At 38.5% G+C, this 18,451-nt stretch overlaps 1 protein-coding gene across 1 annotated transcript in view; it reads left to right on the forward strand.

The window, feature by feature from the left end:
* wdr1 (WD repeat domain 1) overlaps positions 1-13,731 on the forward strand; it is a 60,797-nt gene extending 47,066 nt beyond the window's left edge. The window contains exons 12-15 of the mRNA XM_028801818.2: positions 1,393-1,503; positions 2,147-2,320; positions 8,147-8,291; positions 12,873-13,731. Coding sequence (XP_028657651.1) covers positions 1,393-1,503; positions 2,147-2,320; positions 8,147-8,291; positions 12,873-12,982 — 540 coding nt within the window. The 3' untranslated portion in view covers positions 12,983-13,731. The remainder of the gene's footprint in view (positions 1-1,392; positions 1,504-2,146; positions 2,321-8,146; positions 8,292-12,872) is intronic.
* The last annotated feature ends 4,720 nt before the right edge of the window (positions 13,732-18,451 follow it).

The raw sequence follows: 18,451 nt of genomic DNA on the forward strand, positions 1-18,451 counted from the left end.
ACTGTACTTCTCCTGAAACTGTACTACACAATGTATGTAACTAAAAATAATATACTGACACCTTAAATGCAGACCAACACCTGTGATCCTTAATTGAAGCACTCTTGTGTGAAAGGGGCGAAGTAGGCTTTCAAGATAGACTGTTTAGATCAGCTGTAGGAGAGTGTAGATTTATTTTTGTTTATAATTCTGTAATAGTGAGGAAATTTCAGACAATTAAGTTATCCATCCATCCATTATCCAACCCGCTATATCGTAACTCCAGGGTCTGCTGGAGCCAATCCCAGCCAACACAGGGCGCAAGGCAGGAAACAAACTCTGGGCAGGGCGCCAGCCCACCGCAGGGCACACGCACACCCATACACTAGGGACAATTTAGAATCGCCAATGCACCTAACCTGCATGTCTTTGGGCTGTGGGAGGAAACCGGAGTATCCGGAGGAAACCCACGCAGACACGGGGAGAACATGCAAACTCCACGCAGGGAGGACCTGGGAAGCGAACCCAGGTCCCCAGGACTCCCAACTGTGAGGCAGCAGCGCTACCCACTGCACCACTGTGCTGCCCCTATTAAGTTATTTGTTTTATAAATTTAGTTAATATAAAAATGATGCAATTTTCTTTTTGATTTGAGTAATTGCACTAATTAAATATTCATTTGTCATGGCAAAAGAAAGCACTTGCAATATGTACATATCATATAGTGGTAAGGTGCTGTAAGGTGCTGTATTGTGTTAGCCATTGTGGATGCAATGAGAAGTCAAGCAAATGACACCTTTTATTGGCTAACTAGAAAGATTGCAGTATGCATGTTTTCAAGGCAACTCAGGCCCTTTCTTAACAAACTGCCTGGAGAAGGGGGCTGAGTTGCCTTGAAAGCTTGCATGTTGTAATCTTTTTAGTTAGCCAATAAAAGGTGTCATTTTGCTTGACTTCTGTGAATACATCAATTTATATATGATGTGTAATGAAGTCTATTCAGCACTTGAAATTAAATATGTAATAAAAGGAAGCAGTTGTGTGTTTACACTATTAATATAATATTGAAGTTTAAAACAATTCTTTTTTTCATATTGTTTTAGTTATTGTAGTTTTTGAAATAATCCCCAGGTCCAAAGTTAACAACACCCAATCCAGGTATCTTAATTGTGCTCACAAAGGAATAGTGGCCTAATCTGCATGTTGTAGCTGTGTCTTTCCAAGCAAGGAGGGGAAATGTGGAATGAGTGAAAATTAAGTTATATGCAGTTTTACATCACACAAAAATGCTACAGTTGTGTGAGATTAAATTAGTGTTTGCAGTCTTCCAAACATAATTGTATATTGATATTCCCTTTTATACATGAATTTGTGCTTCTAATTGTAACATTCCTTTTGTGTATTATGCTTCAGCTCGTGCTACTAAAGGACAAGAGAAAAGTTTTTGTAATAGACCAGCTTGAATTTGAACCAAGTTGTGTTGATATTCACTCAGGAGGTGTGACTGTGGCAGTTGGAGGTTCAGTAAGTAGATTCATTAAATGAAACCTTTCACTTTATATGTTTTAAAGCTCACTTTGGTTTAATGCAAGCTGGTTCCGTCCATATTCACATTCAAGCACCTACATTATGCAATTCACTTTAGGGAAACATGATAAATACATATGCTTTGCTAAAATATTGGGTGTAATTCATTCCATTCCAGTATATGTTTTTTTTTTTTTTTTTCGTCCCACAAGTAAGATAAAATATATATTGGTATGTTGTTTTTCAGCCCAAGAACATAGCTGTTACTTAACCATCATTTCTTACTCAGCTGTTTGGTATTTTTCCATACTGGCTCATTATCAGACATGCACCTCTGTTAATGCTGTCATTTGTTTTTTTACCAATGAGCCATAGGTGGACATCTGAGTCACTTTAATGAATTTTGCATGCCACTATTGGTATATTTTAGGTAATATTTTTCCAAACACAGTATCTTCAAGTTCTGCCACTAAACACAATATAAGATTAAACCAAAGTTAAAACATTTTTATTGTTTTCTACACCTATTTTAAATTAAAGTAATGCATGTTAGAATATCTTTTTTTTTTTTTTTTTGGACTTAAAATGAATACTTAGACTAGCCTAATGTGCATCATCACATTTTTAATTCCTTTGGTAGGATGGCAAAATCCACCTGTACTCCATTCAAGGAAATACCCTGACATGCGATGGCAAAGCCCTGAGTGCTGAAGGACCTGTAACTGACCTTGCCTTCTCGCATAATGGCGCCTATCTTGCTGCCTGTGATGCAAGCAAAATTGTTAAAGTTTTTACTGTAGCGGATGGATATGCAGTAAGTATTTATTAATTTACTTATTTTGTTAAGATGCAATTTTCCTTACAAATTTTTGTTGTTTTGATTATAATACAGTTGAACTTTGTACCACAACTGAAATCTGAGTGAATCCTTTTTTTGTTGTTTTAGTGCAGTTTGCTGAATCACTTTCACTACAAGTTGAGTGAGGAATATGAAATTTAAATGCCACCATTAGGCCTCACAAAATTTGGTTGGAGGGTTTGGCATATTAGTAAGAGTCTCACATTACAAAGCTTTGTAAGAATATAAATGTAAAAAAAATGTGCATACTGTGTGGTGTTTTTTGTTTAAATGTTTTAGTGTATGTTATGAAATTAATTTGGGGTGTGTGTGTATCTCTATCTTATATAATATGCTACCATGGCTGTCCGTTTATCGGTCTAGGATTTTAAATTACCTGTACCTCACAAACCGTTTGAACTATTGACCTGGAATTTGGTACACATATACTATGTGACGTCTACTATCTGCTTTCGGGGTGATGATTGACCTCCATGGTTATTCCTCTTGTTATTTAATTTTATTGTAGAATCAACTCTCGGCAGAAGCTAGCAGGATGGGCATGTGGTGCATGCGTATGGGCGCCATTCTCATTCCCTACCACCTTCGCCGTCACTTCCTCTACCTCTTCATATCTTAAATCATTCTTGAGGCAGATTGAAGAGTTAAGTGCCAGCTTAAGTGAAAAATTAAGGAAAACGTACTTAGTAATTACAACACACACACTAACTTAATCAGTTTTAACACAAAAAACATGCCGACGAAAGAAGAGAAGAGCTGCTCAGGAAGCAGCAAGCGCATCAACCTGTGAGCAAACGAATGCTGAGCATAAAGAAAGAGTATGAAAACTATGAATGTTCAAGTCAAGTGTATTAACATGCAGTGCATATATACAGTACTGTGCAAAAGTTGTAGGCAGGTGTGAAAAAATGCTTTCAAAAATGGAAGTGTTAATCATTTATTTTCATCAATCAACAAAATGCAGTGAATGAACAAAAGAGAAATCAAAATCAATATTTGGTGTGACCACCCTTTGCCTTCAAAACAGCATCAATTCTTCTAGGTACACTTGCACACAGTTTTTGAAGGAACTCGGCTGGTAGGTTGTTCCAAACATCTTGGAGAACTAACCACAGGTCTTCTATGGATGTAGGCTTCCTCACATCCTTCTGTCTCTTCATGTAATCCCAGACACACTCGATGTTGAGATCAGGGCTCTGTGGGGGCCATACCATCACTTCCAGGACTTCTTGTTTTTCTTTACGCTGAAGATAGTTCTTAATGACTTTGGCTGTATGTTTGGGGTCGTTGTCCTGCTGCAGAATAAACTTGGTGCCAATCATACGCCTCCCTGATGGTATTGCATGATGAATAAGTATCTGCCTGTATTTCTCAGCATTGAGAACACCTTTAATCCTGACCAAATCTCCAACTCCATTTGCAAAAATGCAGCCCCAAACATTCAAGGAACCTCCACAATGCTTCAATGTTGCCTGCAGACACATTATTGTACCGCTCTCCAGGCCTTCGATGAACAAACTGCCTTCTGCTACAGCCAAATATTTCAAATTTTGACTCCTCAGTCCAGAGCACCTGCTGCCATTTTTCTGCACTCCAGTTCCTATGTTTTTTTGTGCATACTTGAGTCGCTTGGCCTTGTTTCCATGTCGGAGGTATGGCTTTTTGGCTGCAACTCTTCCATGAAGACCACTTCTGGCCAGACTTCTCCGGACAGTAGATGGGTGTACCTGGGTGCCACTGGTTTCTGCCAGTTCTGAGCTGATGGCACTGCTGAACATCTTCCGATTTCGAAGGGTAATAAGCTTGATGTGTCTTTCATCTGCTGCACTACGTTTCCTTGGCCGACCACTGCGTCTATGATCCTCAACGTTGCCCGTTTCTTTGTGCTTCTTCAAAAGAGCTTGAACAGCACATCTTGAAACCCCAGTCTGCTTTGAAATCTTTGTCTGGGAGAGACCTTTCTGATGCAGTATAACTACCTTGTGTCTTGTTGCTGTGCTCAATCTTGCCATGACATGAAACTGTCTTCCACAACCTTACCTTGGTAGCAGAGTTTGGCTGTTCCTCACCCAGTTTTAAGCCTCCTACACAGTTGTTTCAGTTTCAGTTTATGACTGTGTTTCAACCTACGTGTGACATTAATGATCATTAGCACCTCTTTGGTATAATTGGTTGATCATACACCTGACTATAATCCTACAAAATCCCTGACTTTGTGCAAGTGTACCTATAAGAATTGATGCTGGTTTGAAGGCAAAAGGTAGTAACACCAAATATTGATTTGATTTAGATTTTTCTTTTGTTTGCCAAGTGTATGTGGGTTTTTTTTTTTTTTAATTTCATCATTCTTTTCATAATGATCTACGGTGGGAATTCTTGTGTTGGAAGTAGTCAATTACTTCTTGAATTTTTTAGTCTATAAAGCTTGAAAAAAGGAATGCAAGTTTTTAGTAAACTTTCAGGTAGTATTAGGGCTGGGCAATATGGACCAAAAATCATATCTCAATATTTTTAAGGTGAATGGTGATATATGATGATATTTATTTTTTCTTCCCATAAAGTAATAACAAAAAGACAGGTCTGACATGTCCCAAATGTCACACAGGTACTTTTACTAACATACAGCTGTAGATGTACATGAGAAATGGCTCAAAAATAAACTATCAACATCCAGCCATTATCCAACCCGCTATATCCTAACATAGGGCCACGGGGGGTCTGCTGGAGCCAATCCCTGCCAACACAGGGTGCAAGGCAGGGAACAAACCCTGGGCAGGGCGCCAGCCCACCACAGGACACACACATACACACACCATGCGCACACTAGGGACAATGTATAACCGCCAGTACACCTAACCTGCATGTCTTTGGACTGTGGGAGGAAACCGGAGCACCCGGAGGAAACCCACGCAGACACTGGGAGAACATGCAAACTCCACGCAGGGAGGACCCGGGAAGTGATCCCAGGCCTCCTTACTGCGAGGCAGCAGCGCTACGACTTCACCACCATGCCACCCCAGCTATCGACATATATTAAATAATAATGCTCCTTGAATAAAATAAAATAATGTTCTTTTTCTTCGTAACAAAAGACTCAAAGCTGCGCAATTACGAAAATGTAAACAGAAAAGATAGAGCGAAAATAACAGAAGGCCGATTTGCTCGTTAAAAAGTGGGTTTCCACTGAAGTTGATAGTTCTTTCTTTACCAAAGTGATTTCTCCTGTTTGTAGTCCTGTAAAGACATCTAGGAATTTGTGCAAATAGCAAAGTATGTAAACAGATTGAATGAAATCAACAAAATTCCATGCCTTTGTCAGTGCATCTTTTTTGTGCCAATTTCAAATGATAAAAATATGAGAACAAAAGCAACAACAGGCCAGGCCACCTACTGTACATTATATAGAGTTTGTGCCTGGAAAACTAGTCGGTCAACAGTGTCAGGCTTCAAGGATGCCCTGGGGAAGGTAGCAATGTCCCAGTGCAACTGAAAATTCTTTGATTTGAAATGTTGATAAAACTCACCATTACCTTTATAGGGTAGACCCTCTTTGCTTAGAGGAATGTTACTCGTTGACTTGACATCAAATCCCTGCGTGTGTGTGAGTAGCATAGAGTAATCCACGTCTAGAATGCCATTGACATTGTTTGAGAGAGTGAAGCGAATGTGCAAAGCAAAATACTCGGTGGATGACATTTTGTGTATATTTTAATATTTTGAATTGGACTCTTGACTTGTTGGACTATGATTTGGTGCAAGTGATCTGGAGATCAAGATCTAAAACAAAAGTGAGGTACTGGCATCAGCTGATCAATTTCCAGCTGATGCAACGCCCGTGCCCCTGCCCAGACGCTGCAGCTGCCACTGCAGGATCTCTAACACGCAGTGACAGCACACTGCATGCAGTATCAAAGGTTTTATGTTTGTTTATGTGAGAAACTATTGCTTTCTTTTACTTTTTTGGAAAAATATTCAGTCCTAGGAGAAAAGAGGGTGAAAAAATCTGACCTAAAAATACATTATGCCTGGCACATATATATATATATATATATATATATATATATATATATATATATATATATATATATATATATATATATATATATATATTATTATTATTATTATTATTATTATTATTATTATTATTATTATTATTATTTATTTATTTTTTTTTTTCTTATTTCAAATTAACGGATTCAATATTGCACTCCCCAATGGCTAGATGAAATCTGTGACCAAAACACTGCATCCTTATCCACTTGTTCAGCTGCACCGCATTGACATTATTCTTGTTGTCAGTAGTTACAGCAACCAGTCCCGTCAGGTTGAACTTCCAGCTTGTGAGGGCATCCTGCAAGGCTTCAGATATATGCTCCCTGGTGTGGTCTTGGGGGGGGTGGGGGTGAGTTTGGGGATGTAGCTGGTTTGGAGACACACTCTTCAGTTCCCAGTCTTCCATGAAATGTAGTGTCACACTCCTGTATGACTCGCAGGTCCTGCTGGACCACATAACAGTAGTCAGTGCGAAGTGAGACACTTTGGCAAGCTGGGCGGCAAGACTCTCTCAAACTTAAGTATACGTTTTTGGCAGTACTTCTTTTGCAAAGTAATTACGACCAGGTAACTGGTATCTTCAAGGGTTGTATAAAGCCATCTTTTTCTACAGGTGAGGTGGGGACCATGTCTTTAGCTATATGATAAGCCCCACTGCCTTAGTAATGTCGCCCTACTTCTCACTTTTTCTCTCATAAGGCACAGTAGGGGTATATGAGTTTTGTAACATGGTTTGTTTTGGGGCAGGAGGCTGGGAAGGCTTCCTGGTCTGGGCTGTAGCACGCACTTTCACACCCTCTTCGTGCTGCTGTAAATGGTGGAAAAGATTAGTAGTGCTCAAAGCTTTTGTTGGGACTTTTTCGTCATTCTTTACAGAATACAGTATTCTGCTGCTCATCTGATTCTTTAACCCGAACCATCTCCAAACAATCCACCCATTGTTTTTCTTTTTACCAACCAGCTCTTCTTCGTGTCTTTATCAGACTCCACCCTGTCACTTCCTGGTGGCTGTAGAAGTATAATTTTAACACAACATAGACTATAATGATATAAACGATACTGTCTCATCCTGTATCTCGTATGAAAATGTTGATATTTCTTAAAAGATTGATATATCGCCCAGCCCTAGGTAGTATCAAATAACCCCATCCTTGTGACCATTTTTGTTTAATGTGGTGGGTCATTTAACAGAAAACGCTGAACTTTGTATGAATAAATTATAGGCTGCATGTACAAGAATCTTTATTGTTCTGAGGTAGCACTACATACTATAAGGCATCATCTGCATATATTGATCCAAATACAATATATTGATGTACTTTATTTGTGGCCTATCTACTAATTTTATACCATGAAACGTGTCATAAGCCTGTAAATAATAACTTGGAACTTCATGTGATAGAAGCTTTGTTTTTTTTTCTGCTATATGTATGTTTTCATACAAATGAACTGAGAAATCAAATATCAAAATAAATTGTTATACTACAGATTGATGTTTTTTATTTTTTATCCAGTACTGCCACCAAGATGTTCCGGAATTGTTGAAGTAATTATTCATATGCAGTAGAATGAGTTACATTTTTTTATAATTTTGCATTATTTAACATTGTGTTGTTTCTTCTAGACTATAAAGGTGGCAGACCTTCATTTTTAGACTTTTTTTTTTTGTTTGTTTTAAACATTGCAGTAATTACTCTCGTGTTCATTTTTTTTTTCTTCCTCCCCAAGGAGAAGAATACATTTTATGGTCATCATGCAAAAATTGTCTGTTTAGCATGGTCACCAGATAATGAACACTTTGCTACAGGAGGCATGGATATGATGGTGTTTGTGTGGACTGTAAGCAATGCTGATGCCAGGATAAAGATGCCAGGTAAAGTGTAAATTTTTTTTGGATAGTTCAGATAAATGCAGCTAAGCAGGATTTTTTATATGCAACCTCATTAGTATTGGTACTCATTTAAGCATGGAATTGAGTGATTTTTTTTTTTTTGTGTGTCTCATATTTGAAATGTGTTTGAACTGAGTGGGTTAGAAAATAGAATGCATTCTCTAAATGTGAGATCTTGGCAAAACACAATCTTGTTTTAACTCCTCTTTGAGTTTTAATTGCTATCTGGCAGCACTGAGTCTTCAGTGTGTATATAAGAAAGCTTAGATGAATAACTACACTTGGTGGTATGGAAATGTCAGTTGTAGTAGCTTTTATGAAGATGATGGTTTTTTTTTTGTTTTTTTTTTTTTTTTAAACAGCTTAAATGTTAGTGGAGGAATATTCCTAAACTCTTTAGTCAGACCACCATATCAATAAATAGCCTGAAAAAATGATGAAGTGGTATTAATACTGTTTTTATTACAACATCAGGTTGACCTGTTGTTTAAAACTTTTTAAATTTGTTTTTTGAATGTAATATCTTGTGCTACAGAAAAATAACAGTAAACAATTATTTGTGTCACTGATAAATTGAGAGTAGTGTGATATAAATATACTATGTGACAAACAGTTGCTCAAAAAGCAACTTTACATGAAAAACATGTCCTTCCATACAGATGATGTTTTCATATCCACTGTGCATATGGCAGCTGTTAAAGGGCCGTGACTGAAAATCACCAATATATTATTATATCAGATCCTTCATACAGTCGGTTGAATAAAAGGTGAAAAAAGAAAAACAAACCCGAGACCTTGGTCAAAAGTGTATCCCCATCACTATTAACTCCTGATGTTTTTTTATGATTGTCAAAAATGCTTGAAGTGGAACGGTACTCGCCAATACTAAATACTGGCACTTCCCTGTTCTGCCCTTAAGAGTACTGGCAGTTTATTGTATACGTACTGGCAATTTGCCTTATTGGCAACCCATATATAGAAAAGAAATTGGTTCTTTCACCAGGCTTTTGTATTTGTATGGGGAACTCCCACCTTTCTGCCTGTCTCAGAAGAAACTGTAATATCAGCACCTGAGGTTTTATTTATACAGTGGCATGCAAACGTTTGTACACTGTTGCTTAAGATGTCTTATTACTTAGAATAGCTAAGTAAGCAGATAATGAACTGCTCACCAAAAAGCATAAAGTTAAAAATGACACATTTCTTTTTACCATATCATGTAAGATTAGTGTATTGTTTTTGTGTTGTACAATTGTTCCAATTTGTTGCTGTAATACAGTTGTTCCAACTCTGCTTTAAAACAGACAGTGGGTCTTTAAGTAATCAACAGAAGTTGGGACACCTGTGCAAATTTGTTTGCTTCAAATTGCAAGGCTTAATTTACTTTAATTGTTGCAGAACATCTGTAGGTTGTAACCTATTAGTTGTTCCCTAAAGAAGGATCATTTGTAATAGTTTGAAATGTCCTTTTTCAGTTTGTGCTGACCTAAAGTTCAAAATTAAACCTCTGATAGTTTACTGCTTAACTTTCCACCATTTTAGATCGTGCATTGCATTTCAACTGATTAAATTTGAAGAAAAACTGGAAAAATTGAGGTGTTCTAAAACCTTTGACTGTGTGTGTGTGTGATATATATAATATATGTCAAAGCAAAAGTATGTGAATCCCTAGGAATTATCTATGTTTATGTCTAATTCTCATATAAAACATGGTCGTATCTTCATGTCAGTCACAATAATGAACAAACAGTCTTCTATAACTAAAGATACACAGATTTTTAGAAAATTTTTGACCATATTGAATAAATCATTCAAACTGTGAAACTGAAGGTTGGAAAAAGTAAGTGAACCCTAAGCTAATGACTTTTTAAAAAGCTCATTGCAGTCCGAATTTAGCACACCTGGAGTCCATTTAATGAAATGAGTTCAAAGGTGTGGCCTAGAATTACTTTGATTGATAAACAACACTATAAAGTTTAAGTTAGAGCTTTTGACAAGAATCATATCTGGATGGGAATCATGCCTCACACAAAAGAGCTGTCTGAAGAGCTACGATCAAGAATTGTTAATCTACATAAGGCTGGAAAGTGTTACAAAGTCATCTCAAAGACTTTAGATATTCATCAGTCTACTGTTAGGAAAGTTGTCTATAAATGGAGACAATTTGGTATTGTGGCGACTCTGCCTAGAAGTGAGCGCCCTGCCAAGATGACCCCGAGAGCACAATGCAAAGTCAGCAATGAGGTAAAGAAGAACCCTAGAGTGACAGCAAAGGACTTGAAGAAGTCATTAGAACTGGCTAACATCTCTGTTCTTGAGTCAACTATACGTAAAACATTGAACAAGAAAGGAGTCCCATGGCAGGACATCAAGAAGGAAGCCACTGCTATCAAAGAAGAACATTGCTGAATGCCTGAAGTTTGCGAAAGAGCACTTGGACACTCCACAATGGTACTGGGAAAATGTTTTGTGGAGTGATGAAACCAAAATTGAACTATTTGGGAGGAACAAGCAGAACTTCATTTGGCGTAAAAAGGGCACTTCATATAAACATCAAAACATCATCCCTACAGTAAAGTATGGTGGAGGGAACATCATGATTTGGGCCTGCTTTGTTGCATCAGGGCATGGACAGCTTGCCATCATTGAGGGGAAAATGAATTCACAAGTTTATCAACAAATTCTCCAGGATAATGTGAGGGTGTCTGTCCGTCAACTTAAGCTCAGAAGAGGCTGTGTGATGCAACAGGACAATGACCCCAAACATCGCAGCAAATCCACAGCACAATGGCTTCAGAAGAACAAACTTCGACTTTTGGAGTGGCCCAGTCAGAGCCCAGATCTTAATCCTATTGAGATGCTGTGGGATGAGTTGAGAGCCATACAGAGAAGACAACCAAAGAATATGGAAGAGTTGAGGCAGCTCTGCAGGGAAGAATGGGCTAAAATCCCCCCCGCAGGTCTGATCTGCAGTTACAAGAAGTGCCTGGTTGAGGTCATTGCTGCCAAAGGAGGGTCAACCAGTTATTAAATCCCAAGGTTCACTTACTTTTTCCACTACCACTGTGAACGTTGAATGCGTTTGTAAAATAAAGACATGAAAGAGTAGAATTTTTTGTCTGTCATTGGCTTAAAAGCTCATTGTGTATATAAGTACCTGTGACATAGATGAAGATCAGATCACTTTTTATGACCCATTCATGCAGTAAACCAGATATTTCCAAAGGGTTCACATATTTTATTACTTTGACTAATATATATATATAGACTTTTTAGTTAAGTAGCAAAGGGGTTTGTTAATCCATTTCAGCTGCTTTGGTGTTAATGAAATGAACGGGTGCACTAGAGGCGCAACAATGAGATGACCCCCAAAACAGGAATGGTTTAACAAGTGGAGGCCACTGACATTTTCCCCTCCTCATCTTTTCTGACTGTTTTTTCACTAGTTTTGCTTTTGTCTACAGTCAGTGTCACTACTGGTAGCATAAAGCGATACCTGGACCCTACAGAGGTTGCACAGGTAGTCCAACTTCTCTAGGATGGCACATCAATACGTGCCATTGCCAGACGGTTTGCTGGTATGATGGTGGGTCAGTAATGGTCTTCGGAGGCATATCCATGGAGGGATGCACAGACCTCTACAGGCTAGATAAACAGCACCTACACTGCCATTAGGTATCGGGATGAAATCCTTGGGCTAGAAAAACGGCACCTAGACTGCAATTAGGTATCGGGATGAAATCCTTGGACCCATTGTCAGACCCTATGCTGGTGCAGTGGGCCCTGGGTTCCTCCTGGTGCACGACAATGCCCGGCTTTATGTGGAGAGAGTATGCAGGCAGTTCCTAGAGGATGAAGGAATTGATACCATTGACTGGCCCCCCACGCTCACCTGACCCAAATCCAATAGAACACCTCTGGGACATTTATGTTTCGGTCCATCCAGGTTGCACCTCACACTGACCAGGAGCTCAGTGATGCTCTGGACCAGATCTGGGAGGAGATCCCCCCCCAGGACACCATCCATCGTCTTATTAGAAGCATGCCCCGACGACGTGAGGCATGAATATAAGCACGTGGGGGCCATACAAAGTACGGAGTATGATTTTTGAGTTGCTGCAATGAAATTTCGGCAAAATGGACTAGCCTGCTGCATCATTTTTTCACTTTGATTTTCGTGGTGTCTTTGAATTCAGTCTTCTGTAGGTTGATAATTTTCATTTCCATCAAATGATGTGGCATCCTTTCATTCTTAACACATTACCTTGTCCATATCAGTATAGATATCCAGCATGATTTTTTTTTTTTTTTCCCCATTGAGATCTGGTGTGTTTTTAAAGTGTTCTTTTAATTAACTGTAGACTAGATGCATCTTTATTCATTTTTTAAAAGTATATTCACACACAATTTTGTTCAATGTAAAACATTTTGAAATGTTCATTTATACTTAAATTTTGTCTTGTAATTGTATGTACATAATAAACATCTAATTAATTATTATGTTTAGTTCATAGTATTTTAAGAACATTTTTAGAACTGACTTTTTTTTTTTTTTTTTTGTAGATACACATAGGCTGCATCATGTCTGCAGTGTGGGATGGCTGAACGAGCACACTGTTGTGACAACATCGCATGATTCCAGTGTTAAGCAGTGGACCATTACATACACATAAACAAGGCAAACAAATGTTCAGGGACAAAAACTACTGTAGAAGATGACATTTATCTAAACATTTCTTTTATTGGCTGCTGGGTTTTGTATAGGGTCCTCTGAGTGGTATTGTGGGCGGGTCATATATAAACATGTTGTATTTTGAAAGCTTTAGTCAGTAACCATTTGCACAAGAAAAGCACTTAACATAATCTCTGGAGCTTTTAAATTTTCTGTGCTTGACATTCCAGAGACAAGAGTTTTGTCTCGGTACACTTGAAGACAACGAGCAGTCTGTTCATTTCTTTTCTAGCAGAGATATTGTTAACATTGTATGGAATGGGATTAATGTTTGCTTTGTTGTGTGATTACAGAACATTTCTGTACCGTTCAGAAACAAAATTTTGAAAGAAAATAATAAAAAAAAAAATCTATATAATTAAAAATGTGTACAGCTGAATTCCGCTGTTGTATGGTGAGTTTACTTTTTGCTCATCTGTTGGTTCTTCCATTACTCAAAGTAAATATGATGCAAAAAGTTTTTTATGCATTTCACACCTTTTTTACAGTACTTGAATAAATCTTAAATAAATCCTGTACGCATATCCAATATTTAAATACTGATCATTGTATGTTATTTACTGTATTGTGGTGGTAGGCATTGTGAAGCCATTAAATTGGAGATAAATTGAATCATACATGTATCTAGAGATATCGGTGCTTATTAGGAATTTTATATCATCTGGCAAAATAAAGAACTCGTTGATTATATATGGGTTATGTAATTTTAAACCATTTTAAAAAGTAAATGATTTACTTTCCAATGTTGTGTTCATCCAAAAGTGATGTGTAGGAGAATGAAAAGCATTACAAAATGATTACGCAGTGTTTCCTACATTATGCCATTCTCAAATGCCTTTTAATATAATCAGTACTTTTTTCATCTTTACCAAGAAAATTTGAACTATATTTAACTTTCTTGTATGTCTGCTTTACAATCTTTGACAGAGGGAGTGATTCGCAACTAGCCCAGTTTAAACATTAAGATTAACTGACTTGTTTGTAATAGAAAACTATTTTAATTGTTAACAAATAAAATATCATATAGCAGGCCATCTGGAGGGATTAAGAGGAGTGTGGTTCACTTACCTTGATTGAAAGTCTTAACAGCCAAAACATGATTCATTAAGAATAATAAAGAAAAGTATGTGCCTTTCAGGGTTTAATTCCTGGCTTTGCCCAACATTACGCTCACAATTAAATGGCATATTTCAAACATGTTTCCACATTAGCAGACACAGACACCTATACCAGGCTAATATTCAGTCTCAAGTTAACCTAAATTTACAAGGGTATTTAAAACCTGGGAGGAGTTCTTTGCAGAAAACACACTGGTCAATGTGTACATGTAGCAAGTTGTAATTTAATCCCAGACCTTTGCTGCAGCAGCACTATCTGCACTCCTGCTATAGCACAGCACTCTCCAGGCTCATAAATTATATTTCAAATGTATGATAAAATGTTCTATTGGTTTGTACTGATGTAGAAAACCTTAACCGCTGAAAGGCATGATGGTCTATGTTTTTTGCTTGCATGCTGCTCTGCTATGCATTACCTCATGATATCTAAAAGTAAATTTATTCTACAAGATTCAGGACAAGCAAAATGATGCTTCTTTCTGCTTTTAGAATAGGTATTCATCAATGTATCATCAATCTGTCCATATTCTAAACATGTTTATCTAGAGCAGGGTTGTGATGAAGGTGGAGCCTATCATAGCAAGCACTGAGCAGAAGGCAGGAGCAGTATCTATACTGGATATGAGGCAATTGCACAGTGACCCTACACACGCATATATATATTATGGGACAATTTAGTATCCCCAATCCACCTAAACTGCATGTTTGTAAGCTGTACAAAGGAAACTGGAGCACCCAGATGGACATAGGGAAAACAAAAAAAATGCAGATGGGACACAATCCGGACATGAAGCCCCCACCCCCCCTTCCAGTTCATTGTTGCAAGACTGCAGTTGCTACCAGTGTACCATCCATCAATGTGAGTGTGTGTATTAAGTGAAAGGAGGAGGATGATTTATAAATGTAACCGTTGCTAAAGCAAGTTTAGAGAAATCTCAGCTGGATGGGGAACTTTCTTTCCTAGCTAGTGTTCTGATGAAAACTAGTCCAAAGCCAGTAGCCAGTTTCATTTCTGTATGGAGTTTTTGCCTCTACAGTACCAGGTGTATTTTATGTAATTTTTTTCTCATTCCAGCAATTTTAAAGATTATTTTAATTGCTAATAGTGGTCCATCACATCAAGGTTTCAGTGTGTGCTCTTAATAGTTGAGCTCATTAGTTCTCACATTTAGTTCTGGTGGATATTCATGGCTTCAAGGTGTTTAATACAACAAATTTCACAATCTGTGCATTATTCTTACTTTTTAATTGATCTCATTGTTTAGTTATCAGGCTTACAAACATTTAAAAAATCAAATCTTTTTATTCTTTGCCATAGCTTTAAATTCTTACTTTTTTTTCTCGGTTTCCTTTTTAATTTATCATTTTTTGTAGGGTGTGCTCCCTCAAATGTATCCGAATGCAGATTAGCAATGAGCAGTGCAGATTTAAAAAACCTCTACATGTCAAAGTATTTCAGAATAAGAAAACTGAAGCAGTAAACCATTAACATGACTAGATACTTCATGGCTACTGATTTACTGCTTATATTTTAGCACATTTTAATAAGTTCTGGTGCACTTTCTCCACCTGTCAGGCTGCGTTTTTCCTCAAGTAATTTTTAAAAGCCTAGCTGTGCCAGGTTGGGTACAGCTGGGCATAATGCAAGTGTCTGTACCACAGTGTACTTATTAGAGGACCAGTTATAACATTACTGCTCCCCATTTGGTCATGTTAAAAAGGGGGTTTTAAGTTGTCTGCTAAAATGACAGGTAGGAGCTCCCCAAGTCCAAGAAGTCACTGTACTCTCCCACTGCGCTATTAACTTTTGATCCATACATTGATGGATATACTTTGTGTCCCCAAGGGGAAATTAAAACATTACGGAAGCTCAAAAAAATGTACAGTATTAACAAACAACTCCTGAAAAACACACAAGAACCTCTGGCTTAATTAAATAAGAGCGCTGCTGCTGATGTAGATAGTTGGCAGTTTCTTAGAAGATCAACTGATGTTGCTGTATAAATCTGTAGACCAATACAAGTTTGTTGCACACCTAATGAAGACTGACTCATTTGTAAATAGCAAAAGAAAGGAGAAAGGACACTTCCCTCATGTAAAGGAAGGGAAATGAGATGAAAGCTAAGTAACTGGAGCACTACCTTCTAAACTGTCTTTTGGCAAAAGGCTTTCTTCCAAATTCTGGTCTAAGTATGTTTTAGTATTTAGTAGTTTCTCAGTGTTGGAAAAGGAGAGGAAGGAGCAAACACGTGGTATGTTACAGAGGTGAAAGTAAGAATGTTTCTTAATGTGATTTATGTGGGCGGAATAGGAAAGGGAGGAATCAAAATTGACACCAAGATTCTTTTCAGTAGAGGCAGGTCTGATGAGATCACCGCCAAGATTGACTGGAAAGGCGCTCATATTATTAAGTTGCACTTTAGTCCCAATTTGCAGGAGTTCAGTTTTGTTGCAGTTTAATTTTAAAGAGTTCTGCTACATCCAGGTTTTAATGTCATTGAGGCAAGTTGTGAGCTGAAAAAGTTCTGATAAAGTTCCACTTTTAACATTGAAATAGAGTTGAGTATCATCTGTATAAAAATAATAACCCAGTCCATAGCTACGAATAACATGGCCAAGGGGAAGCATGTAAATACAGAAGAGAAGAGGGCCGAGGACAGAGCCCTGAGGAACTCCTTGTGTGACTGGCGCTGTGCTGGACCTGCTGTTGCCAAAACTAACAAACTCTTGCCTATCAGTCAGATAGGACTTGAACCACTGGAGGGCAGTGCCAGAGATACCCAGCATGTTCTCCATTCTGGACAGTAGAATGTCATGTCTGACAGAGTCAAATGCTGCACTGAGGTCTAACAGAATTAATATACTGGTTTGTCCAGCGTCTGCTGCCATAAGCAAATCATTGGTTACCCGTAGCAGAGCATTTTGACAGCTGTGCTGTGCTCTGAAACCAGACAGAAAGGGTTCCATCAAATTATTAGAAGTTAAGTAGTTGGTGAGTTGGGAAGCTACAACACGCTCAAGAACTTTTGACAGAAAAGGTAAGTGGGAAATAGGCTGAAAATTGTTGATTGTCAGCATCAAGACCAGACTTTTTTTAACATTGGGGTTACAGAAGCGATTTTAAAAGTGAGTGGCACAAAGCCAGTGTCAAGGGATAAGTTTATTATTGTTGCAATAGTCGGGATTATGGCATGAAGGCAGGATTTAAGTAGTGTGCTGGGGATGGGGTCCAGTACACAAGTAGTTGGCCTCATCTTACAATGCAGGTCATTAACAAAAGCAGATGTGACTGCTGAGAACTTAGAGAAGGAGCTGGATGGAGTGGGAAAACAGGGAAAGATATAAACAGATGATGTATTAATGTTAGTTGAATTATTTAGATCTTTAATTTTGTTACGGAAAAAGTAGGGATGCACCGATACCGGTATCTGGTATCGGCCTCGATACCACATTTTCTAAAGTACTCGTACTCGTTAAAAGTCCCCCGATACCAGGGACCGATACCACGGTCTGAGAAAAATCTATGTTTGAGCGGCGTGTAAGGGGTTAATCACAGGCGCCGAGTGCCCGCCCCCAGGCCCCGGCTGCAGCTCAGAGCGGGGAGAAGGCGAGGCGAGACATGTCAGCCGTGTGGAACTATTTCGAAGTGAATGAAGACGACAAAACAAAGGCGGACTGCAAATTGTGCTCAGCGAAATTGTCCAGAGGAGGCTCAAAAGGTAGCGCATTTAACACAAGTAATTTAATCAAGCACCTAAAATCCCACCACGACAACGAGTACAAAGAGTTTACCCACGCTTCTAAAGCAACACAACCCATGCTGCAGCAAACTCTTGCAAGACGAGAGAAAATGTCCAGAGACAATCCACGTGCTGTGAAAATAACACAGGCAATTATCGAGTACATTGCATTGAGTGACCAGCCACTCTCGGAGGTAGAAAATGTGGGGTTCCTGCGTCTCCTCCATGTTCTGGAGCCCAGATATGATGTCCCAAGCCGCCGCTACATGACTGACACGGAGCTGCCTAAACTACACGACTCCGTGAAAAAACATATCCACAGCCTACTGCAAGCCTCCTCTACGTTTAGTTACACCACGGATATTTGGACAAGCAGTGTTAGCCCCGTGTCGCTAATTAGCCTAACCTCCCAGTGGATAGACGAGAGTTTCACGCCGCAACGAGCCATATTACATGCGAAACAATTCCGCGGCTCGCACACCAGCCAGGCTATAGCGCATGTGTTTGAGGAAATGCTCCAGACATGGGGTATACCTAAAACATCAGTACATG

This window comes from Erpetoichthys calabaricus, chromosome 5 (genome assembly GCF_900747795.2).
Source record: "Erpetoichthys calabaricus chromosome 5, fErpCal1.3, whole genome shotgun sequence".
Lineage (NCBI taxonomy): Eukaryota > Metazoa > Chordata > Cladistia > Polypteriformes > Polypteridae > Erpetoichthys > Erpetoichthys calabaricus.